The sequence below is a fragment of the Leptodactylus fuscus genome, chromosome 3, assembly GCF_031893055.1.
Source record: "Leptodactylus fuscus isolate aLepFus1 chromosome 3, aLepFus1.hap2, whole genome shotgun sequence".
In the NCBI taxonomy this organism is placed as follows: Eukaryota; Metazoa; Chordata; class Amphibia; order Anura; family Leptodactylidae; genus Leptodactylus; species Leptodactylus fuscus.
The window spans coordinates 212,890,462-212,915,934 of record NC_134267.1 but is presented as its reverse complement, the minus strand read 5'-3'; the positions used below and the strand labels follow the sequence as shown (position 1 = coordinate 212,915,934).

The window sequence follows — 25,473 nt, the reverse complement described above, 5'->3', positions numbered from 1 at the left end:
TGTTCACATCTGCGTCCTTTAACGCTTTCTTCTCATCCATCCGGACTAAACATTAAAATGGATTAGACAGCAAGGGATCACATTGATTATAATGGGGTCTATTGGGTATCCATTTTCTTCATGACTTCACTGGATGAAAAAGTCGCCATTGCAGGACGACTTCTTCCGTGATTTTAAACAGTCTTTATGCTCAAGGCTCTGGGTGGGGCGCCCAATGAAGGATGTGAATGTATGTGTATTGGGGCCCCTAACCATGTCTCTGTGACCGATATGGGGCAAATCAAACATTCCTGAACCTTAGTGACGGCTCGTATTATTTATATACGTTGTAATTCTGGTGCCAGATACAGGCTGTCAGGGCATGATGGGAGTTGTAGTCTCATAACCGCTGGTGAGCCGTATCTCTGAGGCCACTGCCCTATAATATAACCAATCATTTCTTTCATAGTAAATCCCATTCTATTAGCTTTGTGTGACTAGATCTATGTAAAGGACTGTTTTAGTAATTGTACATCTTCTTTTTTCTTGCAGGATGGACTCAATTCCCTGGTTCTTGACCTCGACTTCCCTGCACTACGAAAGAACAAGAATATTGACAACTTCCTAAATAGATGTAAGGATTCACGTGTTTATGTCCTCTAGTTTGTTAGATCTAATTCATGAAGTCTAGTCTTTTCTAGAAGTAGGAATATAATAGTGGAAGAATTTTCTTAGGCTTTGTTCACATTATCCTTATAAACAGAAACCATGACACTCCATTACGTGACCGACCCCATGTTTACAGGCCTGAACATTAAAGGGATTCTACCATTAAAATAACATTTTTTTTGTAGATCACAGGTAGGAATAAATAGCCTTAAGAAAGTTCGGTAGAAATCCCAGTTTTCGTTGGTATGCAAATGAGTCCTCTCGAAGCACTGGGGGCGGACCCCAGCCCTCAAACAGCACTGAAGGCGTCCCCAATGCTGCGAGAGAAATCTCCAGCGCTGCCTCCATCCTCTTCAGGAACAGCCTCTTCACGCTTCTTCTTCAGGTGATGGGTTCAAACTTCTAGGCCTCGGGCAGAGCTGACTGCGCATGTCCAAAGGCCACAAGAAAATGGCTGCTTGCTTACTTACTGTGTAAGAGGCCTAGAAGATTGACCTCAGCGGCGGAAGAAGACGCGCAGAGAGGCCATTCCTGAAGAAGATGGAGGCGGCGCTGGAAATTTCTCTCGCAGCATTGGGGACGCCTACAGTGCTGCTGGAGTACTCATTTGGATACTGACAAAAACCCAGATTTCTACCGAACGGCAGCCCGGAGGAGACTTGTAAAGGTAGGAGAAAATTAGCCTTTCTTAAGGCTATTCCTACGTGTGATTGACAAAAAACATTAGATTTTAATGGTAGAATCCCTTTAAGTCGAGGTTATAGTTCTGTATGATTCTAGGAGGCTTCTGCTTCCCAGTGACCCACTGTGCAGTACTATATTCACTATTGGACAGTATGTCAGTGCGAGGCAGGGTCTCCTAGTATTATACATAACCATAATGCTAAGAGTCCCCCTCCCGGCATGATGATCAGGCTGGTATATACGGCTCACACGGGTAGAGGTTCATGGATGTAACTTGGTCATGTGAATGTAGGCTAAAGGACTTATAGAGAGGTCCGTCACATTGTGCCAGAGATGTAATATGGTGACTGAGATGGAAGGAGATTATTGCAGGGCTGTTACCATTTAGAGCCGCTGTAAGACTAGGCCTACACAACTACACGTGCACCAGCAGAGCAAAGCTCAAAGGGTCTGTCTACATTGCATCGAACAGAAGTCAGTATGATCACCTTGCAAGTTATAGCAACGTGATGGATTCAAGTAATTTTTTTTTTGCTGTTGTCTCATCATACTTACTGTAATTTGCACGTCACAACGTGACCGCATCCACCATCATTACTGCAATGTGGCAATGTGACATGTGCCTTGTGTGATACAGCCGGCCACATGCCTACAGCCATTTCTAAGTGATCTAAGTCCCCCCCCCATATTTTCCTTGGGAATACTGTTAGGAATTTTGTATTATGTAGTACATGTTTAGTTTTTGTATTATTATTATTATTATTATTATTGTTATTATTATTATAAAGATATATCTTTTTTTTTTCTTGAAGATGAAAAAGTTGTGGGCGATGTGCGCAACTTGCAGATGAAAGCTGAAGATTACGATGTAGTAAAAGTCATTGGGCGAGGAGCCTTTGGTGAAGTCCAGCTGGTAAGAGATGGTTTCCATTGTCCCTGTTTGGAGAACGGCTGTACTTATTTCTATGATTCCTGGCTTCCCTTTTTATGCAAGTCATTCAGCATCTAATATGTTGTATTGATTGTATAGATTCTGTGGTTTGTGGCCATGGATCACCAATGATCAGCCATGTTGGCCCTGTACTCAACACTTCCATCATTCAATCGATACCAGTATCATTGTCTAGTATCCATTTGACCACAGGGCCAGCTAGAATATTGTCCTTTATTAGTCCAGTATGACCCATACACTAAATGCTAGTGTCCTAAGAACAAATACTTGTATTATAAAGCTGTCGCCTTCCGTGCACATTGCTGCTGTCCCATCTTTGATGTCCCTCATGATATTTTATTTCTCTACAGGTTCGGCACAAAAACACACAAAAAGTTTACGCGATGAAACTGCTAAGTAAATTTGAAATGATAAAAAGATCCGATTCTGCCTTTTTTTGGGAAGAAAGGGATATCATGGCCTTTGCAAACAGCCCGTGGGTAGTTCAGGTAATATCATCTTATCTTTTATTGTTTTTTTTTTTTTCTGAATTACTTCTTTTCCTGTAGTTTTTCGGCACATCCCATGGATGCACAATCAGATTGAGATCTGGGAAATTTGGTCAGGTTCGTCAAGCCATTCCTGAGCAATTTTTGCAGTGTGACAGGATATATTATCCGGCTGAAAGAGACCCCTTGCCTTTAGGGAATACCGTAGCCGTAAACACTTGGTCTGCAGCGGATGTCCTTCCTTGGACCACTATTGGTCCACTTTCTAATGGATACTGCGGACACCCCACTAGACTTACCATTTGGAGATTCGGTGACCCTGTCATCTAGGCATCACACTGTAGCCTTTGTTCGATGCTCAGATCATTACACTTGCTTTCAACACATAATCTCAAACCAATTTTTGAGATGCCCGATGCTCAATTCCGATGATCATAGAACAGGTTTGTCGTGCGAAGAGAATCGGCCCCACCTCAGACAGCTTGGTCGTGTGCATGATAATCTGTCCCACCATCTATATATCTTCATGCTGCTGTATGTGCTGTTTGTTGTATGTATTACACTATGATCTATCCAGTAGTGATGACTATGTATTGCATGTTATAGCTATACTGTGCCTTTCAAGATGACAAGTATCTCTACATGGTGATGGAGTACATGCCTGGCGGAGACCTTGTAAACCTTATGAGCAACTACGATGTGCCTGAGAAGTGGGCAAAATTCTACACTGCCGAAGTGGTCCTAGCCCTCGACGCAATTCACTCCATGGGCTTGATCCACCGAGACGTCAAACCGGACAATATGCTACTGGACAAATACGGGCACCTGAAGCTGGCAGACTTTGGGACGTGTATGAAGATGGATGAAGTAAGTAAAGAAACTTTGGCGGCTGCTTATGATTTCTTCACCTGTAATTGTATGGTTAATCACTGGCGTGTTCACGAAGCCTTCGCCTACGTGTCATGCTTTATACCTGGCATAGAACTAATTTCTGATTACACTATAAACAATGTAAGTATTTAAGGGGAGGGGGGGATGTCGGCCAATCTTCGCGTAAGGATGTGAGGACATTACGAAACCGAGAATAAAAGACTTCCTGTGTAGCACCCATTTTTTGTTGATGCCCTTCAATTCATAAATGGTACATCTGAACCCCTTTACCACACCCCATAATGAAAATAGGCCACACCCCAGACCTCTCTATACAGACTCTAGTGTAACTCACTTCTGTCAGTATAGACAGTAAGGGCCGCATGGTGGCTCAGTGGTTAGCACTGTAGCCTTGCAGCGCTGGAGTCCTAGGTTCAAATCCTGCCAAGGACAACACCTGCAAGGAGTTTGTATGTTCTCCCCGTGTTCGTGTGGGTTTCCTCCCACACACCAAAGACATACTGATAGGAAATGTAGATTGTGAGCCCTATATGGGACAGTGACTGTCAATGTCTGTAAAGCGCTGCGGAATATGATGGCGCTATATAAGTAAGCATAATAAATAAATAGATGACTCGACATTTATACAAGCCGCAGCCCAAACCCTCACATCTATAGAGAACATTGAACCCCTTCATTTATACAGACACTATTTATAGAGATGCAGTCTAAGCTCACCCCCATCTATACGGGCACCAAACCCTTCATCTATACAGATACTAGACCACCGATCAGAACCACTATCTATACAAACCTCAGACCAAAGTCTCACATTTCTAGAGACCTTTTCACGTGTTTTATGGCAGAAATTTAAGAGTTAGCCATGGATCCCTCAGTATATTGTACCTCAAATTGTAAAACAACTTTCCATAAATGAAAATAGTACAGGTGAATATAAGAAACTTTGTAATGTATCTTACAAAGGAAATCTGTCTCCTTCACTTATCACATTGAGCTACTTTTTATGTAGAAGTCTATGGGGACGAGGGTGCTGAAAGGACACAATTAACTGCAGCTGTGAGGGAGAACACTGCAAAGAATGAGACCGTAAAAATACTTAATAGCCTCCTTCCCTCTCCATAGACTTTTTTTTTTTTGTCTCTATGTAGATTGTGAGCCCCATATAGGGATCACAATGTACTTTTTTTTTTTTTTCTCCTCTATCAGTATGTCTTTGTCGAATTGGAGGAAATCCACGCAAACACGGGCAGAACATACAAAATCCTTGCAGATGTTGTTCCTGGTGGGATTCGAACCCAGGACTCCAGCTCTGAAAGGCTGCAGTGCTTACCACTGAGCCACTGTGTTGCCCCCTACCCTCTCCATAGACTACCGTATGACGCTAAAGACTGAATGGATGCTATAGAGAGAGACTTAATTAAGATAAGGAGGAGGACATTAGTCTAATAGATGGAGAAAGAAACAGATTCCCTTAATAAAGATCTATTACAAAGATTATTATATTTACCTGTACTATTCAGTTATGGAAAGTGGTTTTAGAATTTGAGGCACATTATAAGGGTCTGTTCACTTGTGGCAGATTTACTAAAAAAATTTTACAATAGAAAATCTGTTCCATTCATCTAAAATAGGGTTATTTTCATGGCAAACTCATGGACTTGTGTAAGCCCTGTTCAAATGAATGGGACTGATGCAAAAAGTGGAACTCCACAGCCCGCTCCTATTTCCGTACTGATTTTCACTATCTCAGCCAGATGTAAATTGACTTGGATTTTTGGTGCAGAATCTGCAGCAATTTCCTCGAAACCTTCCCATGCATCTGAAGGCCATTGTGTGCGGCAGTGTTGGCGAGGCAGTTCTTTACACAATGTATGGATGTGCATCTAATAGAGTCATTATATCTGGTGTCGTCTCCTAATTCTAAATAGGCGGCAGCTCCACCGCCAGCAGCCATTTGTCTCTATTGGCGCACTTGCAGCCGTTTTGATAGATGCTAATTGCTCGCTGGTTTCCTAATCTTTACATGTTTGGAGTGTATAATACCCCCCAGTGTCACAATGAAGTCTCAGTCTATGCACATTCCAGACGCACATGCCAGAGACCTGTATTAAATTCTTCCTGAAGCCGTCACAGTCACTGCTTCCGCTCCTGAGGGCTCTGCACTTTTTAAGAACAGAGTACAGAATGTGCCAGCCAGCTCCCCGGATCACTTGGATGTTGCCATATAGGAGCAGGATGTATGTGCAGAATGAAGCCGGTTAATAGATTTTAAGGATTTTTTTTCGGGAAGTCTGGTGTGATGAAATGTTGAGGATTGTGTTGCTGTTGGCGCCAGCTAGTGGTCACCTAGCGGTAGAACACTGTGTGAGCATGTGCGGTTTTATTTCTGAAGTACGTATTAATGAGGCTGAATTGTTGTGGATGTTTTTTTTGGCCGTGTATCGACAGACAGATCTCTTGCCAAGGCTAGTAAAAGCAGTCTGCATGGGTCACAAGAAGACAATATATTGGAAATGTCTTCTAAGGTTTTGTTATTGTTGCACTTGTTGGTTTTCTTCCCATCATTCCCATTTATTTGGCCATAGATTTGAGATGGTTTTGTCGTGGTGGCTTCCTACCCCACCAAGGAAATGTGATGAGCAGATGGATATACACTGTGCGAGGATGGAGGAAGCAAGCGATGGTGCTCATCAAGTTGCCAAGTTTGCTTGTAGGTAGCCAGGGCTGCGGAGTCATGAGCCCCTCTAACTGGCCACGGTCAGACAAAAGCAGTAAAGCTCCTCAGATTCAGTGATTGAATGCCCATGAAAGTAAATAAGTAATTAATTAATTCTAGAATTAATATATTTTGGAGTCGGTAACTTTTCTCCAACTCAACCCAAAATCCACAGCCCTGCAGGAAGCGGTGATGGTCATGCATGGTGTACCAATTGTGGATAAAATTCTGGGTGCAAAGTGACTGTCCAGTCAGGGGTTAAAAAAATTATATTTAAGTTGGTCTTTATATCCATCTAGTAGTCTGCCAATACATGTCCTATATTACAACAGTCTGTGTCTGAAGTGCCATGGATGGTATAAATGGCGGTCTGTACTTCGCAGGACAATGCACAGGGCAAAGTAAGACAAATATCGAGTCCTGATGACCGTATCTAACGCTTGGCCGATGCCTATTTTTTCCCTTGGTCACGGTGCACTTTCATCCTAAAGTGTTTTGTCCATACAATTAATAGGTCTGAGGTTCACAATCCATATCTCTTCACCAGATTAGAGGAACACTTTCAAAGAGTGTATCTTGCCTGGAGGAACTGTTCTGTATTACACAGACATCCCATTGGCTTAATGGGCACTCTAAAAGCACTTGGGCTATTATAGAAACTTCCTTTTTAGCTGCAGCATCATTTTAAGCCTGTGTTTCTTTTTCGATGCCCCTTAGCACCTGCTCACACCTCCCCATTACGCTTTCTATAGACATATATAATCTGACGCTGATGTAGTTGCAGTCTGTCTCAAGGTGGATATAGCAGACATATCAGAATGAAAGTCAGTTTTGTTGTGGTGGGATAAATTCACACGGCAAATTTTGGAAATTCTGCTACAGAAATAGAACAGCCATTGGTAGAAAGATTTTCCTCTGGGAGGTACACGTACAAAGATTGGGCAGGATACTTCTTTATTCCGCTAGCTCTTCCCCCCCAGATGGTGAGAAAAAGAAGTTTCTGCATCCCATTGAAATGAAAGGGAGGCAGATTTGTATGCCCGAGTCCGCAGTGTGAGCGTACCATAAAATTATTAATTCCCCACTGTAGGGGTGTTACAGAGAAAATGAAGACTTGGGCTACGTTCACATCTTTGTTAGAGACTCTGCTGCAGAAATGGTTAAAAATTGGCGTAGAGTTGGCGTAAAGTAAAATTGGCGTAAAGTCCTGCATTGACTGACAACGTTGGACACCCACCATACCCCTTTCCAGTTAATGGGGTCTGCTGGGGTCCGTGTGAGTTCACTGTTTTAGCGGTCAGGCTCTCTGACTTTGGGGTCCGCCACAGAGACCCGCACAGATATGAACCGAACCGAACAGCCAGTCTTCCCCGACATAGCAGCTGATCGTAGAGGGTTCCACTTTCGGTCTTCAGCAAGGGAATGTCCGTATATAGGGTAAAAAAAAAAAAACAAAAAAAAAACGTTTAAGGCGTTGCGATGTAAAGGTTATTGTTCAGCCGTCATAGTGAAGACTTGTCATGTACCGTTAGCTTGTATAACTACACCTCATAAGCTTTAACCCTTACAGGGCAGTGTTAGGCCCGCGCTTCATGACCTAGGACATTATATTGGGAAAAGGCAATAATTGTTGCTTGCAAAACCCAAACACATAAATAAAGTTAAGTGCCGTTTAACAAGGCGCTAAAGGCTTTTACAGGAGTGGCGAGCCGTCCCACTGCATGTTTTTACGGGAGCCTGGCACTGGGTTTTATTGAATCCTGGTCTGGCAGTGCCCTGAAGTCAGCCATCGTTGTGGTTAGCAGTACAAGATAAGAAGCGGATATCAGTTGTCATGAGAAACAAAGACATTTATTTAGCTTGGGGAGCGCGTTCCAATGTCAATATTCCCCACACGAGCTTCTGGTCGTCTCTGTAACTGGGATTGTGATGAGTAACGTCTCCTTAGGTGTGTGGAGAAGTGACGGCGCTGGCAGCGGCTTTGTCTGGATGACAGACGGTTCGAGCACAACGCTTGTGGTGTTTGGCTTTGGTTACAGTGTGAGCTATTGTGTCTGCATTGGCAATAATAACATAAGGTTTGAAAGTACTTAAAGGAGAATGCCGCCAGCTTTTTGTAGGCGCACCACCGTCTACATGGATCTAAAATGAATAGAGTTCTCCAGTTTTGAAGAACATGGCTGCTTTCTTCGTTTCAGAAAGTGACATCACATCCATCGGTCACATGACAGCGCTGCAGCTCAGTGCCACTCAAATGAGTAGAACTGAGCAGCAATATGGTCATGTGACCAACGAATGTGATATCACTTCCTGAGAGGAAGAAAGCAGCCATGATTTTTATTCCTGGATAACTCCTTTAATATAGGGTGGGAATGTATTGTTATTTTCTTAATGTGAGAGGGGACTAAACGGCTGCCATAATCCTCTAAACTTCAATATGTCCGCTTCTTCGTTCCCTAAATATCTGCTGGTTTGTGATGTGGCTTGGGACAAATTAAAATGGCCACCGTTTTACCAAAAAACTTTGAACAAACAAAAGTACAAATAAATATAAGAAACTTTGTAATACCGTATATACTTGAGTATAAGCCGAATTTTTAAGCACAGTTTTTGTGCTGAAAAAGATCCCTCGGCTTGCACGCAAGTCAAGCAAAAAAAAAAAAAACTTGACCAGCCGCAATAGTAATGTATAGAATCTCCCATAAAATAGTGAAAAAAAAGAAGCTTTAAAAAATATAATAAAAATATAAAATAAATAAAAGTTGTAAATCCCTCCTTTCCCTAGAACACACATAAAAGTAGAAAATGACTGTGACACACATACACATTAGGTATCCCTGTGTCTGACAGTGCCCGGTCTACTGAATATAGGGGATCTGCAGTGCTCCTGTTCCATCAGGAAGGGGTTAATAGGAGCACTGCAGATATCCTATAGTCAGCCAGGCTGAATTCCACATGGGGGAAAAAAAACCTAGTCCTCAAGCTCAGGGAAGGGGCAGACAGACAACCAAAACACCCCCTTCCCTTCCCCAGCACCCAGCAACTACTGCACCCAAAAAACATTTTAATTTTTGAAATTTCCCAGTAGCTGCTGCATTTCCCCCTCTCGGCTTATACTCGAGTCAATAAGTTTTCCCAGTTTTTTGAGGTAAAATTAGGGGGATCGGCTTATACCTGGGTCGGCTTATACTCGAGTATATACGGTACATCTTAACAGAGAAAATGCTTCTCTATCCTCTTATCTGGATATTCCCTACCGCTATTAAACCGACTTTCATTCTAAAATTTCTGCTATATCCAGCTTGAGACAGAATGCAAGTACATCAGATTATACACTCACCGGCCACTTTATTAGGTACACCATGCTAGTAACGGGTTGGACCCCCTTTTGCCTTCAGAACTGCCTCAATTCTTCGTGGCATGGATTCAACAAGGTGCTGGAAGCATTCCTCAGACATTTCGGTCCATATTGACATGATGGCATCACACAGTTGCCGCAGATTTGTCGGCTGCACATCCATGATGCGAATCTCCTGTTCCACCACATCCCAAAGATGCTCCTCTATTGGATTGAGATCTGGTGACTGTGGAGGCCATTGGAGTACAGTGAACTCATTGTCATGTTCAAGAAACCAGTCTGAGATGATTCCAGCTTTATGACATGGCGCATTATCCTGCTGAAAGTAGCCATCAGATGTTGGGTACATTGTGGTCATAAAGGGATGGACATGGTCAGCAACAATACTCAGGTAGGCTTTGGCGTTGCAACGATGCTCAATTGGTACCAAGGGGCCCAAAGAGTGCCAAGAAAATATTCCCCACACCATGACACCACCACCACCAGCCTGAACCGTTGATACAAGGCAGGATGGATCCATGCTTTCATGTTGTTGATGCCAAATTCTGACCCTACCATCCGAATGTCACAGCAGAAATCGAGACTCATCAGACCAGGCAACGTTTTTCCAATCTTCAATTGTCCAATTTCGATGAGCTTGTGCAAATTGTAGCCTCCGTTTCCTGTTCTTAGCTGAAAGGAGTGGCACCCGGTGTGGTCTTCTGCTGCTGTAGCCCATCTGCCTCAAAGTTCGACGTACTGTGCGTTCAGAGATGCTCTTCTGGCTACCTTGGTTGTAACGGGTGGCTATTTGAGTCACTGTTGCCTTTCTATCAGCTCGAACCAGTCTGGCCATTCTCCTCTGACCTCTGGCATCAACAACGCATTTCCGCCCACAGAACTGCCACTCACTGGATGTTTTTTCTTTTTCGGACCATTCTCTGTAAACCCTAGAGATGGTTGTGCGTGAAAATCCCAGTAGATCAGCAGTTTCTGAAATACTCAGACCGGCCCTTCTGGCACCAACAACCATGCCACGTTCAAAGGCACTCAAATCACCTTTCTTCCCCATACTGATGCTCGGTTTGAACTGCAGGAGATTGTCTTGACCATGTCTACATGCCTAAATGCACTGAGTTGCCGCCATGTGATTGGCTGATTAGAAATTAAGTGTTAACGAGCAGTTGGACAGGTGTACCTAATAAAGTGGCCGGTGAGTGTATATGTCTATAGAAAGGGTAGTGGGGAGGAGTGAACAGCTGCTAAGGGACACCGGCTTAGAATGATGCTGGAGCTAAATAGGAACTTTCTATCATGGCCCAAGTGCTTTTTTTCACCTTGGTACATGTCTGTACACTTCTCTTTGTATGTCCTTTATGATCCTGGAGCTGTTTTCTGAGTAAATGAAGTTTATGGAGCAGATGTGTGCAATGTATGACAGCTAGTCTCCACTCTGCTAAGGGAGCACTGCAGAGGGGAAAAAAAGTGTTATTCCCCATGAGCACACACTGCAGCTTATCCTAGAAAGTCATCTGACACAACAGGTATGTTTTAGTCTCCTATATGGCAGTTTCACACTACAGGCTTTTCACATCACGACAGTGTGTCCCCGCGACATCATCATAGCGTTCTGCAGCGATTGTTTGCAAGCAAAGACACAAATGGTGACAGCAGAACTTGACATACCCTCCCTCAAGCCTGTAAGGCTAACCTGAGAATACTGCCTATTTTTGGATTCAAACCTTGGCCAACAACTTCTTTCCTTGGTTTTGACTATACAGTAAGGCCCCAACTGAGTGTGCACTCCAATGTCTCTTGAAGTGGCATTCTGTGATGCATTGACTTCAACGGGGGCTTCCAATCCATTGCGTTCCAATTCATTCTGTGCCAATGATATTTGAGGTCCCCATAGATGTGAATGCATACCGGAATGCACTTGCGTCTGTCAAACAACGTAGAGGCGGACCGCTAAAACAGCAGTGACACAGAACCCTGCAGACCTCATTGACTATAATTGGGTCCATTTGGGTTGCCCATTGTTTTTAAACTGAAATTGGCCAAGGGAGAAAAAATGCTTCTGTGCAGGACTTTTTCGGCAGACACTGCGACAGGGATTCCGGTACAGATGTGAACGCAGCCTTAGTCTGAACAGCACGAAAGCTTTCTGTATTCTCTTTAAATACATTGGGGCAGATAAACTAATAATATGCATCAGAATTCTGGCAGAATTTTCCCAAAAAAACCACCATACATGTTTTACACCTCATTTTAGACAGTTTGCGCGCATCGTACGCCCTGTGGACAACGCTTGGTGGAAAGTGTGTGCGCGCATGGTATGCTAAACTGTGAGTCAAAAATTTGCCAAAATTTCAGCCATTGTGTCAAATATTTGTACCAAAATTCCATTTTAACTAATTTGCTAATAATTGGTGTAACGTCGGGTTAGTCACTCTAATGGTACGTCAGATTATCAAGTCGCATCAGACATTTTGGAAGACCTTATGCGGTTTAGGGACTAGTTTACATGGAGTTACACAAATTCCGCATGTGAACATTCGGTCACGGCATTCTGCTCCAGATTAGGCCCGAATGGGCCTAATCGGGAAGGAGCCTTGTGGCGCAGACGCTGCGGCTGATTCAGCCACGGAATCCACGGGAAGAGGGGGCATGTCGCTTCTTTTTTCCGCTACTAGCTAGCGGAAAAAAGAAACGAGCAGTCCCCATTGACTTCTGGCAGCGGATTTTGAGGTGGATTCTGGGTCAAAATCCGCTGCCAACTTTCTTCATGTGCCCTAAGACTTTTTAGTCTAATACTGCACTGTCTATAAGTTATAGTGTATCTGCCCCCTTGTGGAACCCATAGAAAATCCTTTTAAAATGTGCTATATAGTATTGCAGTGTTATGTTGGCACACAATACCCACGCCAATCAAACATCCCTGATGACTTTTATGATCTTGGCACTAGAGATACTGCAATGGATACAGCTAGCTCCTGCCCACCATAAGCATACTACTAGTGAACTAGGGCTTGTACATGTCAGTGTTCTTCCTAGCAGAATAGTCAGGACGCTCGCCTTTGTGACAAACTATAGCGTGTATTTATTACAAGCAGAAGCGACTAAAGTGTTACAGAACAGCCTGTCCAGATACTTGTGGTTGTGCAGATTGTAGCTCGCTGCATATATGGTCATGCCCTGGGAATGTTCTATGGTCATGCCCTGGGAATGTTCTACTACAGAATTGGGTAAATGAGAAGTGATGTGTTCGGCACGCCAAATCAATTTATGTGATGTCACGTGTATTTAGTATAGCGGAAGAAATGAAGAACTATAATTTTACATTTAAAAACTGCAGTGGTTTCATTTTTGGAAAAAGTGAATGAAAACCGTAAGGAATGGAGACCTATTACTGCTGGCAGGATGCTTCTCTGATGCCGTGAGCTGAGAAGAGCCCGTCTGCCGAGACAGTGGTTATCTGCGGACACCCACAGACCCCATAGAATATAATGGGGTCCGCCAAATGTCTGTTGGGTTTCTGCCGTTTTTATACTGATAAGTCCTCCATGCGGGACTTTTCTTTTTGCCAATTTTTGGTGGAGATGTGAACCTAGCCTAAATATACATAGGTTCTCTTAAAAGGGAACCTGTCACCATATCCGAGAAGCCCAATGACATTCTTCAGCCTGAGCATTTTGGAGTTTTGCTTATCCAAATCTGTTCAGTTATTCCATAGATATAAGCCCTTTTAGTGTTGATGCAAATTAGGGTTTATTAAATGGGGCGGTAACACTGCATGGCTTACAGCCCAAAATCCACCCCCAGAGAAGCTTCAATGTTAACGCCCACTTGGCTAATAGACCCTAATCTGCATCAACACTAAAGGGGCTTATATCTTTGGAATGGCTGAACCGATCTGGATAACGATCAGGGTGACGGCGCAGATCATTGGGCTTTTCAGATCTGCTGATGGGTCCTCTTTAAATGATGTATTCTTAGATGGTACGAAAAACAGATTTTTTTTTTATGTATTCTTGATAGGAGAAGCAAATCCAGCATTTCATTATTTTCTTTAGCAATACTTCTTCCATTAGACTTTTTAAGTGACGGATAAAATGGCGTACAGTGACTTAAGAGGAGACATTGAATGGAACATGTCAGAGGCAGCCAAAAATGGAACATGAATCACCGCTGACTAAATACATTGCAGTGTTTCCGGTCACAGTGCAGGCCTTCCTGTCTGTTGACGTTCATTGACTTTCACATAATGGAAATCCTCATGGTGTTCCAAAACAATAGTAGGAATAACAAAGACCCGTTCCAGTTCTGCTGGATTCGGCCTGGCCTTGTCAGTTGATTGCAAAGGCCACCATGCAATACTAAATATCCCCTGGATTGACTGTGGCAGATGATAGCATCTCCCCGCGATGCCAGCCAATCTGTGGAAGTGTCAGGAGTCAGATCTGCAGTGCTCACTGTTATTGTTGGGAAGGAACCCTCAAGGTGAGGGATTAGAAGTTTACAATATACAATTTTATGTGACAATCCTTACAAAAATAATCTTACAATATTTAATTTTCACAGTAGTCAGTAGAGCAGATGCATTAGGCTGATCGGTCACGTTTTCTGCAATGTACTTGTCTGCTTTGCTGTGTAGACTGTGGCAGAGCCATCACAAATCAATGACTCCTCCATTGTACTGCTGGGTACCTATTCTAGTCGTTGCAGTCCGTTCATGTCGACTATTTTAATGGTTGGTCTGTTGTTCTGGACCTCTGACAGACCAGAACAACGGACACTAGTATGAACCTAACTATATATGTAAATACCTTTATTATACTAAACAAAATTGTTCCCTCCTCGCTCCCTGAAAGCAAATGATGTATAGTACATGGTATATTAGAGTGTTGCCAAATGATAGCTAGCCGTGTGCGCCACACTCATGTGCTTTTCCTGATGTCCTAGACAGGTATGGTGCGGTGCGACACGGCGGTGGGAACTCCAGATTACATATCACCCGAAGTGCTGAAGTCTCAAGGAGGGGATGGCTACTATGGACGGGAGTGTGACTGGTGGTCGGTTGGGGTCTTCCTTTTTGAGATGCTGGTTGGTAAGTAAAGAGACCATCAACATTCAGAGTATTTACCTGACATTATAGACTATCTACTGCATAAAAGTATTGTAGTTCTCCACGTATTTCACTCATTTTATAATTATTTCAGGGTGCTCTGTTTAGTGTGTTCTGTGGGTGCTCAGATATGTCTCCATTGTAACAGACTACAAAAAGCCCTAATGTAGACCGACCTTGTAGCCATGGTCTCTTCCATCTGTCCCCTACTTCTTGCTAACTTACTGAATGGAAACTAGTATGTATTAGGTTGTAGATGGAAGGGCATTGGATCTGACAACACAGTTTGTCTGTTACCATGAAAACACAGCTATAGGTTTTTATTTAAAGGGATTTTCCAGACCAGTATGCGGTCTGTGAGGGTCTGACACCCGGATCCTGCATAAATAAGATGTTCCCGCAGATTCCAGGCCTTGGTGGATAGGGAGCTTTGTCCTGTTCAGGTATTTAGAATGGTGGGTATGGGGGAGTGGGGTGGGTGGTTTGGGGTATAACAGTCCGTGGGGTCTCATCTTCCTCTTGGTTGGTGGCAGCTGTATGGGGGTGGGGGGGGGGGGATGGGTGATTTTGGGTATAACAGTCCGTGGGGTCTTTTGGGTGGTGGGTGGGGGGTTTGATAGTCCATGTGTCTCATCTTCCTCTTAGTTGGTGACAGCTGGACACATATTGGGCAGCGATCTCCACAGTGGCCTCTTCTTCTCCCAGTAGGATGTAGAGTTTCCTCTTCTCGTCTGGGATGTGGAAAGAGAGTCTTTGGTAGTAGACGGCCCTCACAGCTGAGTATTTGGTGCAGTGTAGTAGGAAGTGGGTCTTGTCTTCTAGGGTCCCCTGGTCGTAGTGTTGGCACAGTCTGTTTTCCCGTGGTTTGTCCGTCTGCCTGTGCCGCCCCATTTCAATTTCTAGGTTGTGGGCGTTCAGTCTGTACCGGCTCAGGGCTTGTCTGTGTTTGGGGTGGCGTATTCTCTCCAGGTAGGTGGCCATGGTGTAGTCCCTTTGCAGGGATTGGTATACGGTGAGTTTCTTGGAGTTATTTATTTCGTTTCTCCATTCTTCAATGTACCGCTCTCTGTTTGCCTCTGTGGTCGCCTTTATTTCGGCCTTGGTTATCATCTGTTGGTGTTTTTGGTTTGGTGGTTGGTTGTTGTTTGGTTGGTGAGTGTCTGGTTTGCTCAGGTGGCTTAGCCATGCTTGGTGGTGGTAGGAGTCGGGGTTGCTCCCCTGGATGTGTGCCTGGAAAGCTACCGCCCTCTTCTGTGTGGTGAGCCATAGGGGGAGTCTGCCTAGCTCTGCCCTGCAGGCCATGTTGGAGGTGTTGCGGTGTACTTGGAGCAGGTATTTGCAGAACTCCAGGTGGAAGTTCTCTGTTGGGCTAGAGTCCCATTTTGGCTTGTCTGGGTAGGTGGCTGGGCCCCAAACCTCGCTGCCATAGAGGAGGATCAGGGCGATGACTGCGTCGAATATCTTCAGCCAGACCCTCACCGGTGGTTTGAGGTGGTACAGTTGTCTTCTGATGGCGTAGAAGGTTCTGCAGGCTTTTGCTTTCAGGGTTTCTATTGCTGCTTTGAAGCTTCCTGATTGGCTGAGCTCCAGTCCCAGGTAGGTGTAGCTGTTGGTTTTCTCCAATGTGGAGCCGTTCAGTGTGAATTGTGGGGTGGGGGCTTTGTTGTGGCCCTTCTTCTGAAATACCATGACTTTGGTCTTCTTCTGGTTGATGGGTAGAGCCCATGTGGTGCTGAATTTTTCCAGCACGGACAGGCTTTCTTGGAGGTCTTTCTCGGTGGGGGACAGGAGTAGGAGGTCGTCGGCGTATAGCAGGAACTTCACCTCCCAGTTGTTCAGGTTGAGGCCTGGGGTTGGTGAGGCCTCCAGGGCTGTAGCCAGTTCATTGATGTAGATGTTGAAGAGTGTTCGGCTCAGGCTACAGCCTTGTCTGACCCCTCGGGCCTGTTGGAAGTATGCTGTCCTTTTCCCATTCACCTTCACATTGCACTGGTTTCCGGTGTAGGAGCTCTTGATGACGTCGTACGTTCTTCCTCCTATTCCACTCTCTAGGAGTTTCAGGAGCAGGCCTGGGTGCCATACTGAGTCGAATGCCTTCTTAAAGTCCACGAAGCAGGCGAATATCTTGCCTCTTCTGGTGTTGTGGACGTGCGTCTTGATGAGGCTGTGCAGGGTGTAGATATGGTCTATGGTGCGGTGGTTTGGCATGAACCCTGCTTGGCTCTTGCTGAGGACCCTGTGTTGTGTGAGGAAGGTGAGGATTCTGTTATTGATGATGCTGTTGAACAGTTTCCCCAGCGTGCTGCTGACGCAGATCCCTCTGTAGTTGTTGGGGTTGTATTGGTCTCCATTCTTGTAGATGGGGGTTATGAGGCCTTTTTTCCAGTCTTGTGGGGAGTGTTTCTTCTCTCTGAGGGTGCCTTTGTATCGCTTGCACAGATTGTCGTAGGCTTCCCTCTCCTCCTTGTTGTTGCGGTCTCTGTTTTTGGTTGGAGGCTGTTCTTAGGGAACGGCGTAGTGCTCTGCAGTCGCTGTCGAACCTTTTGTGGGACTGTTTGTTGGTTTGTCTTATTGGTTTGGTTTGTTTCAGGCCTGCTAGTTCTGCTGTGGTCTGTAGGATGTACTTGAGATCCTTCACAGCTCTGGTGACTCCCTGTTGGTCTGGCTGATAGGTGTTTGTATGGAAGTTTGTGAGCAGTGTCTTGATTTCGGGTCGGTTGGTTGCGTTGGTATATTCCATGGCCTGGTGGTTGGCCCATTTGAAATGTCTTGGTAGGTTGTAGAGGCCGGTCTGTTGGGGCTCTTGGGTGGGTGTTTTGTTTATGGTTCCCATGTATTGTAGGATCTGGTTATGGTCTGATAGTTGGGAGTCAGGTGCGATTGTGAAGTCGTCAATGTCTGACGGGTCTGCATCTGTAATGGAGTAGTCCACCACGCTGTTGCCCACTTGGGAGTTTAGTGTGAAGCGTCTTATGGAGTCGCCTCTGATACGTCCATTCATTATGTATAGTCCTAGGCTTCGGCACATGTCCAGCAGATGTCTCCCGCTCTTGTTGACAATTCTGTCTTGGCTGTTTCTTCTTGTCTGTGTGGGTTCTGGGTGATGGATCTCACTTCCGTTGGTATGTGGGTTGTCGTCGGGGGGCAGGTAGTCTATCTCTGTGCCTGTCCTTGCGTTGAGGTCTCCGCATATTAGTACTCTGCGGTAAAGAAAGGTTTGTTTATGATGGAGTTTGCTTTCTCAATGGTTGGGCCATGGATTTTCTTGACTCTTTGCCATGTAAATAGCTTTCTTGTATTAATGTATTTGCCATTGGAGTCTATGATCAGGACTATATCTGGTTTTGAGGTTTTCGTTGTTTGGGTTTGCCCTGGCTCTATTTCTGGGGTGTTGGACAGTTCTGAACTTTCTTGTGTTGTGTTAGGCTTTTTTGGTTTATTGGTATCTTGATCAAAGTCTGTTATGCCGCTTCCTTCCCCCTCTTCCTTAGATCTTATATAGCGGTGGTTGAAGGGAACTGCAGTGCAGCTCTTCTTACTTCCATTGGAGTAGACTCATACTTTCCCCATCCACTGTAGAAGCTTCTGGCGCCCGTAAGGTGATGGAATGGCTGATCTGAGCAGGATCCAGGTGATGAACCCCTATAGATAACATACTTATGAACTATCCGGGGATAGGATAATCAGTATGCAAAATCCATTTGGGACTGAAGACCCCTTTAGTTTAAGGCCCCACGTAGCGGGCTGCATCGACAAAGGGCTGCGGAAAAACTGCAGTGAAAAAACATTGCTGTCTTTATCGGCAGCGATTTTCAAAGGAAGTCTACAGAGCTTTATTCTGCGGACTTTCTGCTTCCATTATACCTGTCGGGAAACCACTTGCATTTCCGCAGGTATAATTGACATGCTGCGATTTTCCAAAAATGCAACAGGTTTGGAAATCGCAGCATTTTCGCTGAATTTTTGCTTTCGCTAGAATCCACTTTGCAAGGAATGTAAAACTTTGCAGTTGTTTCCTCACATGGGGTCCCAGCCTTAAAGACCTTTCATGTACTCTTCCATGTACTATTAGGGAAGTCGCTCTTCACCACCCAGAGATGACACTAGGATGTTAGGCCGGCCCTCCTGAAAGTGGTGGGATATCTGTGCCAAAACTAACGTCACCAGTATCTCCTGCATGGGCACATACTGGCAAAGCTGACTGACAGCTTTCTAAAGGTATATAATACCACCCATCTCTGAGGACATGAAAGGTCCCTTTAAGAGCACTTGTAGAGTTGCTTCACTTTTCATTTTCATGCCTTGGTACAATGTAAACGGTTGCAAATGCTTTTCAAGCTCGTGTGGGTGGGGGGTATACCAGCTGCCATCATCTATGACTGGAATTGACATGTCATTTGAACTGTACTATATAGCTGGATGTATATAGCCAAAACGTATACTGGCAAATCCCTTAACTAACAATTCCCTAATGCTTACCTTAATAGCCACCATTAGAAAGGCATCCTAAAACCAGAAGTTCTGTTAGTGTTATACAGTTACATTCTTTTAATTCGGTAACTGATGGTCGAGAATCTCAGCCCTGCACTTATTTCTGGCACAGAACTGCAAAATAATCAGAAAGTTTATAAGACCAGAACAAGACGGAGCAGAGAAAACCAAATATGGGACTCCTCCGATATAAAGCACTGACATAACTTAGCGTATTCTTCATGGCTGTTCGCTTTTGGTGCTCTGCACTTCCAAGTACATATTTTATTTTTATGACCATTTAATAATCCAGAATATTTTATAGTTTGGAATTAGAATATATGAACAGGACTTCCCATCTATAAGCTAATATACTGTTATATAAACCTATGGCGGTACATTATAATGTAAAGTATGTTTAAAAGATGCGATCTAAGATTAAAAGCTATTAAGGAAAACGTAATCTAGATGCCAGTAGAAAACAGTCCAATAAATCCACTGGTGATGCAGGACTGTTGGGGTACAGCCAGTTGAGAAGGGTACTCTGCTGCCACTGGTCCTGGCACACTCTTTGCCCTATGGTTATAGTGGCCCTCATGTTACTTATGTATTGGGAGGTAGGAGTATTCTGCAAAGTGAAGGCAATATCAGATAAGGGCAGATATCAATTACCTCCACGTGTTCTGTGATTGTGGCGTCTGGTTAGATCCGTACGGCCTGGCTTTATTCTGCATACTTGTGTTTCTGTATAAATTCTATTCATTCCTCTGTAATACCCTTTGTATTGGATTACACTGCCCTAATATTCAGATTTCCCCTGGTTTACTCTTATCTGCTATGTGATCTCGCTGTATTACTGAACCGGAGCCTGGTATTCATGTACAGTCAGCTCCAGACATGTGTAACCTCTAGTGTGAACCCGGGCGCTGTATACGGGACGCTCATTGTGATGTAACAGCCGTCTGTTGTATTCACGTTAAATACGATGGGTAAAATTTCACAAATCCTTACCCCATCCCTCAATATGGATTACGTATGTCCTCTGCGAGCGCTGTAAAAGCTCTTGCTGTATACTTCTACCTTATCCGTAGGCCCAAAGTTACTCGACAGAGGTCAAAACAGTGTTCATTTGGCCCCTTGTTGGGCAGTTATACACAGTGGGAGATTTTTTTTTCCCCCTCTAACTTTAGAGATAAACAAAGCATTGTGTTCTATCTTCAGGCGGATTGGGCCTTGCAAAGCCCATTGAAATGAATAGGAAGCCCCCCAAAAAAGTGTCTTCCATTTGAATCAGTAAGCTTTGCAAGGCACAAGCCACCTGAAGATGTATCACAGTTTTTTTGGGTTTTTTTTTTTTTACAATCTTCAGACAGCTAAAAAAAAAAAAAAAAAAATCTGCTTGACTCCCATTGAAATGAATGGGGAAGTTGGTAGGTATTTTTCAAGGAGGATCCTGCCTTGAAAATCCACCTGCGAAAAACTCATTCTGAACATAACTTAGAAGAGTTCCCCTGACAATAAACAGGTCACAAAACAGATCATTGCTCTTCACGAATTTTGTAAAATGGTTCGGGTTAGTATTCTTAACCCTTACTTACATTCACAATTGATGGTGCAGGCTCTTACACAATTTTAGTGGTACTCTCTCTCCCTGAATGCTTTGTGTGGCATTGGCACCGTGCCCTCTATATCTCCTCTCCTTTTATGTTAAGGGGGAGGTGATGTAGTGGAATGACTGCGTCTATAGGAGCGAGCAAGGGTGGCACCTGACGTTTGGTCACGTAGATAGCCTAGTCCACAATATAGTAGCGGATGGGAGGCGGGACCCAGGAGGCGGCACTCTGTAGTGTGGCTGGAGGTTGCAGGGCACTTGTTCAGGATGGTTGGGAGCTAAAGCATTCATTTTCTGTCATGTCAATATTGTCACATGGCATAACCTAGTGCTGGGGGCACTGACTGTAACTACGACTACTCAAAAAACCCACCAAATCAAGTTAGGGCTCATTTTCGGGGTTGGGCTTATTTGTGCAGAAATAGGTTAGCCATACCTTGGTAAATAACACTCTTCTTTATTTCCCACATAATAGCAACTTTCTACCCACGTTATGTTATGTAGAACCACTATGGCGCACATACTGCAGCTTAACTTTTGGTTATATGTACTTGGGGCACTATGCCACCAAGCAGGTCAGTATGGATCATTGGTTCAGTGTTTCAAATAGCCCTACCACAAGCCTGTCTGTGTCAAGGGTTAAAAATAAAATCTTCTACTTGTCTAACAAACGTGCTCAGCGCATGCGCAATTCTGTAGAGAAGCCGTGAAATACACCTTCACTTTAAATGACGGTCCCCTTTGAAATTATATTTATATAATGTAATAATATATTGCTAGAATATACTGACCCTTTCCTATCTGGGGGATAGATAGATGGATAGATAGATATAGATTTTTATTTTATTTTTTATAATTGCTAAAAGCATCCCCTCAGCAAGTTGTAATGTCAGCCCCGTTGGTTGCCATCCAGCTTCCTCCGGAACAGATTCACAAGGTAGCATCTACGACTCTCTGGTAATTTCTTGATTTTTCAGGAAATAAGCTATAAAAGGTTTTCCTTTATTTACTTTATAAAAGTGTTCTTCCTGTTATTACACGTCTATTTATATATAATTTATTTTTTTATTTTTTTTAAGGGGACACTCCATTTTATGCGGACTCCCTTGTTGGCACTTATAGTAAAATTATGGATCACAAGAATTCCTTAAACTTCCCAGAAGATGTGGAAATTTCTAAACATGCCAAGAACCTCATCTGTGCCTTCTTAACAGACAGGTAGGTGATCCCCAAAATAAGTGATGTTTCCTGTAATGTTTGTATACCATAGTAAACAACTTTAGTTTCTGTTTTTGTTTGGCTCTCCAAGCAATCATGGTACAGATCCATAGACTATACATATACTGTATACAGATCCATAGACTATACATATACTGTATACAGATCCATAGACTATACATATACTGTATACAGATCCATAGACTATACATACATATACTGTATACAGATCCATAGACTATACATATACTGTATACAGATCCATAGACTATACATATACTGTATACAGATCCATAGACTATACATATACTGTATACAGATCCATAGACTATACATTTACTGTATACCGATCCATAGACTATACATATACTGTATACAAGTCCATAGACTTTATACTTATACTGTATACAGATCCATAGACTATACATATACTGTGTACAGCTCCATAGACTATACATATACTGTATACAGCTCCATAGACTATACATATACTGTATACAGATCCATAGACTATACATATACTATATACAGATCCATAGACTATACCTTTACTGTATACAGATCCATAGACTATACATATACTGTATACAGATCCATAGACTATACATTTACTGTATACCGATCCATAGACTATACATATACTGTATACAGATCCATCCTATTAATATTATAAATGTGAAAGTTTGGATGTTTGTGGGTTTGTGTGTTTGGATGTTTGTTCCTCAATCACGCAAAATCCACTCCACCGATTTTGCTGAAATTTTCCACAAACATAGTTACTACACAGGATTGCGCAATAGGCTACTTTTCATCACAATAGCGCACATACGTTTTTCGCAGGACCCCCACAAAACTCAAACTCACATCACCATCTCTGCAATCTCACACACTTTGGACCATAGCAAGCCACAAAATTCCTATTACCCTCTACAGCCTCGCCCCTAACCCCACACGATCACATTTACATATACTTACCACTTTCACCCTCACCTTAACGATACTACAGGAGGCTACCTCTTTAACGCTCCAGAGCAGCCATGTTTGCCGACCCCCACCGCTCTGATGATCCGCAACACTACCCACCCAGCCACTCCACTGTGTTGGAGCATGCGCATCTTAGCCACCTACACAACGTGTTTCCAGCACGCCACCATTTTGCGCCTCCACTGTAGGCCGCAGCACCCGAACTACTCTCTCCAGCTCCCCACACTCCCCGACGGCACTCTCACCTCACTGCTGTTTCGTCTTCACGATTCATCCACCTTCCCTAGGTCTCCACGCCAACGACACTGGTAAGTTCTGATAGCATGTTTGCATTGGGACTACTTCTGGCCTGTATACTCCGATGTACCCTTTCAACAGACCACAGACACCTTACGGTCGATAATAATGTCACCAATCTGCCTTACTGCCCTCTCCATCTATTTATCCTCCGAAACTTACATGTACTGGCGGAAAATAACAAATCATACAATGTCGTATATCCAAGTATATTAGGGGGCATTCACACTACCGTCGGTGTCCGACAGGTAGGGTCCGCTCCTAGTGTCCGCTCAAAATCTGGCACGGACATTAGGAGCGGACACTAGCTGTGTCCGTGACACCTGTTATTTATTTAAATGGGCATCGGGTGCGTTCTTTTGCACTCCGTGCCCGTCCTTCCCTGTCCACAAGTGAAGATGTCCGACTTCTCAAGCGGACAGAAGAACCCTGCATGTCGGCTCCTAATGTCCGTGCCAGATTTTGAGCGGACACTAGGAGCGGACACTACCTGTCGGACACCGACAGTAGTGTGAACGCCCCCTTAACTTGAAATACCTCTGTCCCAAAGACACTATGTACAGTTTCGCAGAACACCGTATAGCAGCTGAAATACAAATTAACTTCAACACAAAAGTCTCATGTATTCTCAGAATTACAGCAAAAACAAGATACAAAGTTACATTTCCTATCCCATACTTTATACACACTACTAAATCCTTACCCGCGCCTGTATTTACCCCCTTCTACAATCTCTGCAGATGAAGTCGCGGGTACCAGCTAGTAGACTATACATATACTGTATACAGGTCCATAGACTTTATACTTATACTGTATACAGATCCATAGACTATACATATACTGTATACAGATCCATAGACTGTACATATACTGTATACAGATCCATAGACTATACATATACTGTATACAGATCCATAGACTTCTTTTATTATCTGTAACTTGAAATCTCAGCTCTTGGTGCTCTTTAAAGAATATTTTATGGAATTGCTTAGAGAGCAGCTGTCTCTTCTCCTCTAAGTTGGTGTTAGTAAATTTATATATTTCCCATAAAATAATTCTGGAGCATTTCTTAGAACTCTAGATTGTGTCCTTGCTCTGTTATTCCTCCTGGAAATGTGTGAAGCGACAACAGGAAGTTACTAATTTCTATCAAAAAATAGAACTTGTCGTATTTTTGTCCCTTTTCATTTCGTTGTAACCCCGCATTATTCAGTAAAGAATTCTGGGAAAGTCGGGTATGATGTTCAGGGTGCTTCCCATAGAGGGCAGCATAACAGAGGCACCGTCTCCCTGTTTACATCTTGGGAGACAGATTTGCATATTCTTCCCATGTTCCCTTGCAGTGGAGCAACTATGGCTGTGTAAGTCTCCACACACCTGAGAAGGTGGTCACTCCCTAAGGATGGACGTTATCCCAGTAATTTAGTTCCAAGTCTATGAGAGATATGTGAAAATGAGTCCCAGACAGATGTAAAATTGCTCAAGAGAAAGGGAAAAAAAATGGAGTTTTTTTTTTTTTTTTTTTTTTTAAACACTGCAGATTTCACCCAATTCATATCTGCATTCGGGTTTCCGTTTGGGGAGTCCACTTGGGAACCCCCCGAATGGAAACCTATTCGGATTTTTTAAAAAAACGGTTACCTAAGGAAACCCACGGACCCCATAGACTGTAATGGGGTCCGCGTGGTTTCCGCTCTGTTTCAACATGCAAATTGCGGCGAGAACAGTGCTGCTTGCAGGAGGACGGAATGGCCTGAACGCAGACGTGAACCGGGCCTAAGATTTGCTTGGTCTCAGTGCAATCCTAATCTGACTAGTCATGTGTCCTGATCACAAGCTATATAGTGATGCTGCACCACTTCATCGGACCACTAGGGAAAGACATATTCACCCTATAATAGGAAATTTAAAGGGGTATTCCCATGAACATAGCCATGATTAAATTTGTAGACAAATAAAAGGTAAACTTTGTGGCAAATGTAAATAATTACACATTTTGCAGAGTTGTAAAGATTTTCTCTCACCATCTTAGTGGTGACATCTCTTGTCTT

General features: G+C 43.6%; 1 protein-coding gene across 5 annotated transcripts in view; it reads left to right on the top strand.

Annotated features, from left to right (window-relative positions):
* ROCK2 (Rho associated coiled-coil containing protein kinase 2) overlaps positions 1-25,473 on the top strand; it is a 120,589-nt gene that overhangs the window by 52,986 nt on the left and 42,130 nt on the right. For all 5 annotated transcript variants that reach the window (XM_075269148.1, XM_075269147.1, XM_075269144.1 and 2 more), the window contains exons 2-7: positions 532-613; positions 2,145-2,245; positions 2,635-2,772; positions 3,379-3,639; positions 14,679-14,823; positions 22,003-22,141. In XM_075269148.1, the coding sequence (XP_075125249.1) occupies positions 532-613; positions 2,145-2,245; positions 2,635-2,772; positions 3,379-3,639; positions 14,679-14,823; positions 22,003-22,141 (866 nt within the window). The remainder of the gene's footprint in view (positions 1-531; positions 614-2,144; positions 2,246-2,634; positions 2,773-3,378; positions 3,640-14,678; positions 14,824-22,002; positions 22,142-25,473) is intronic.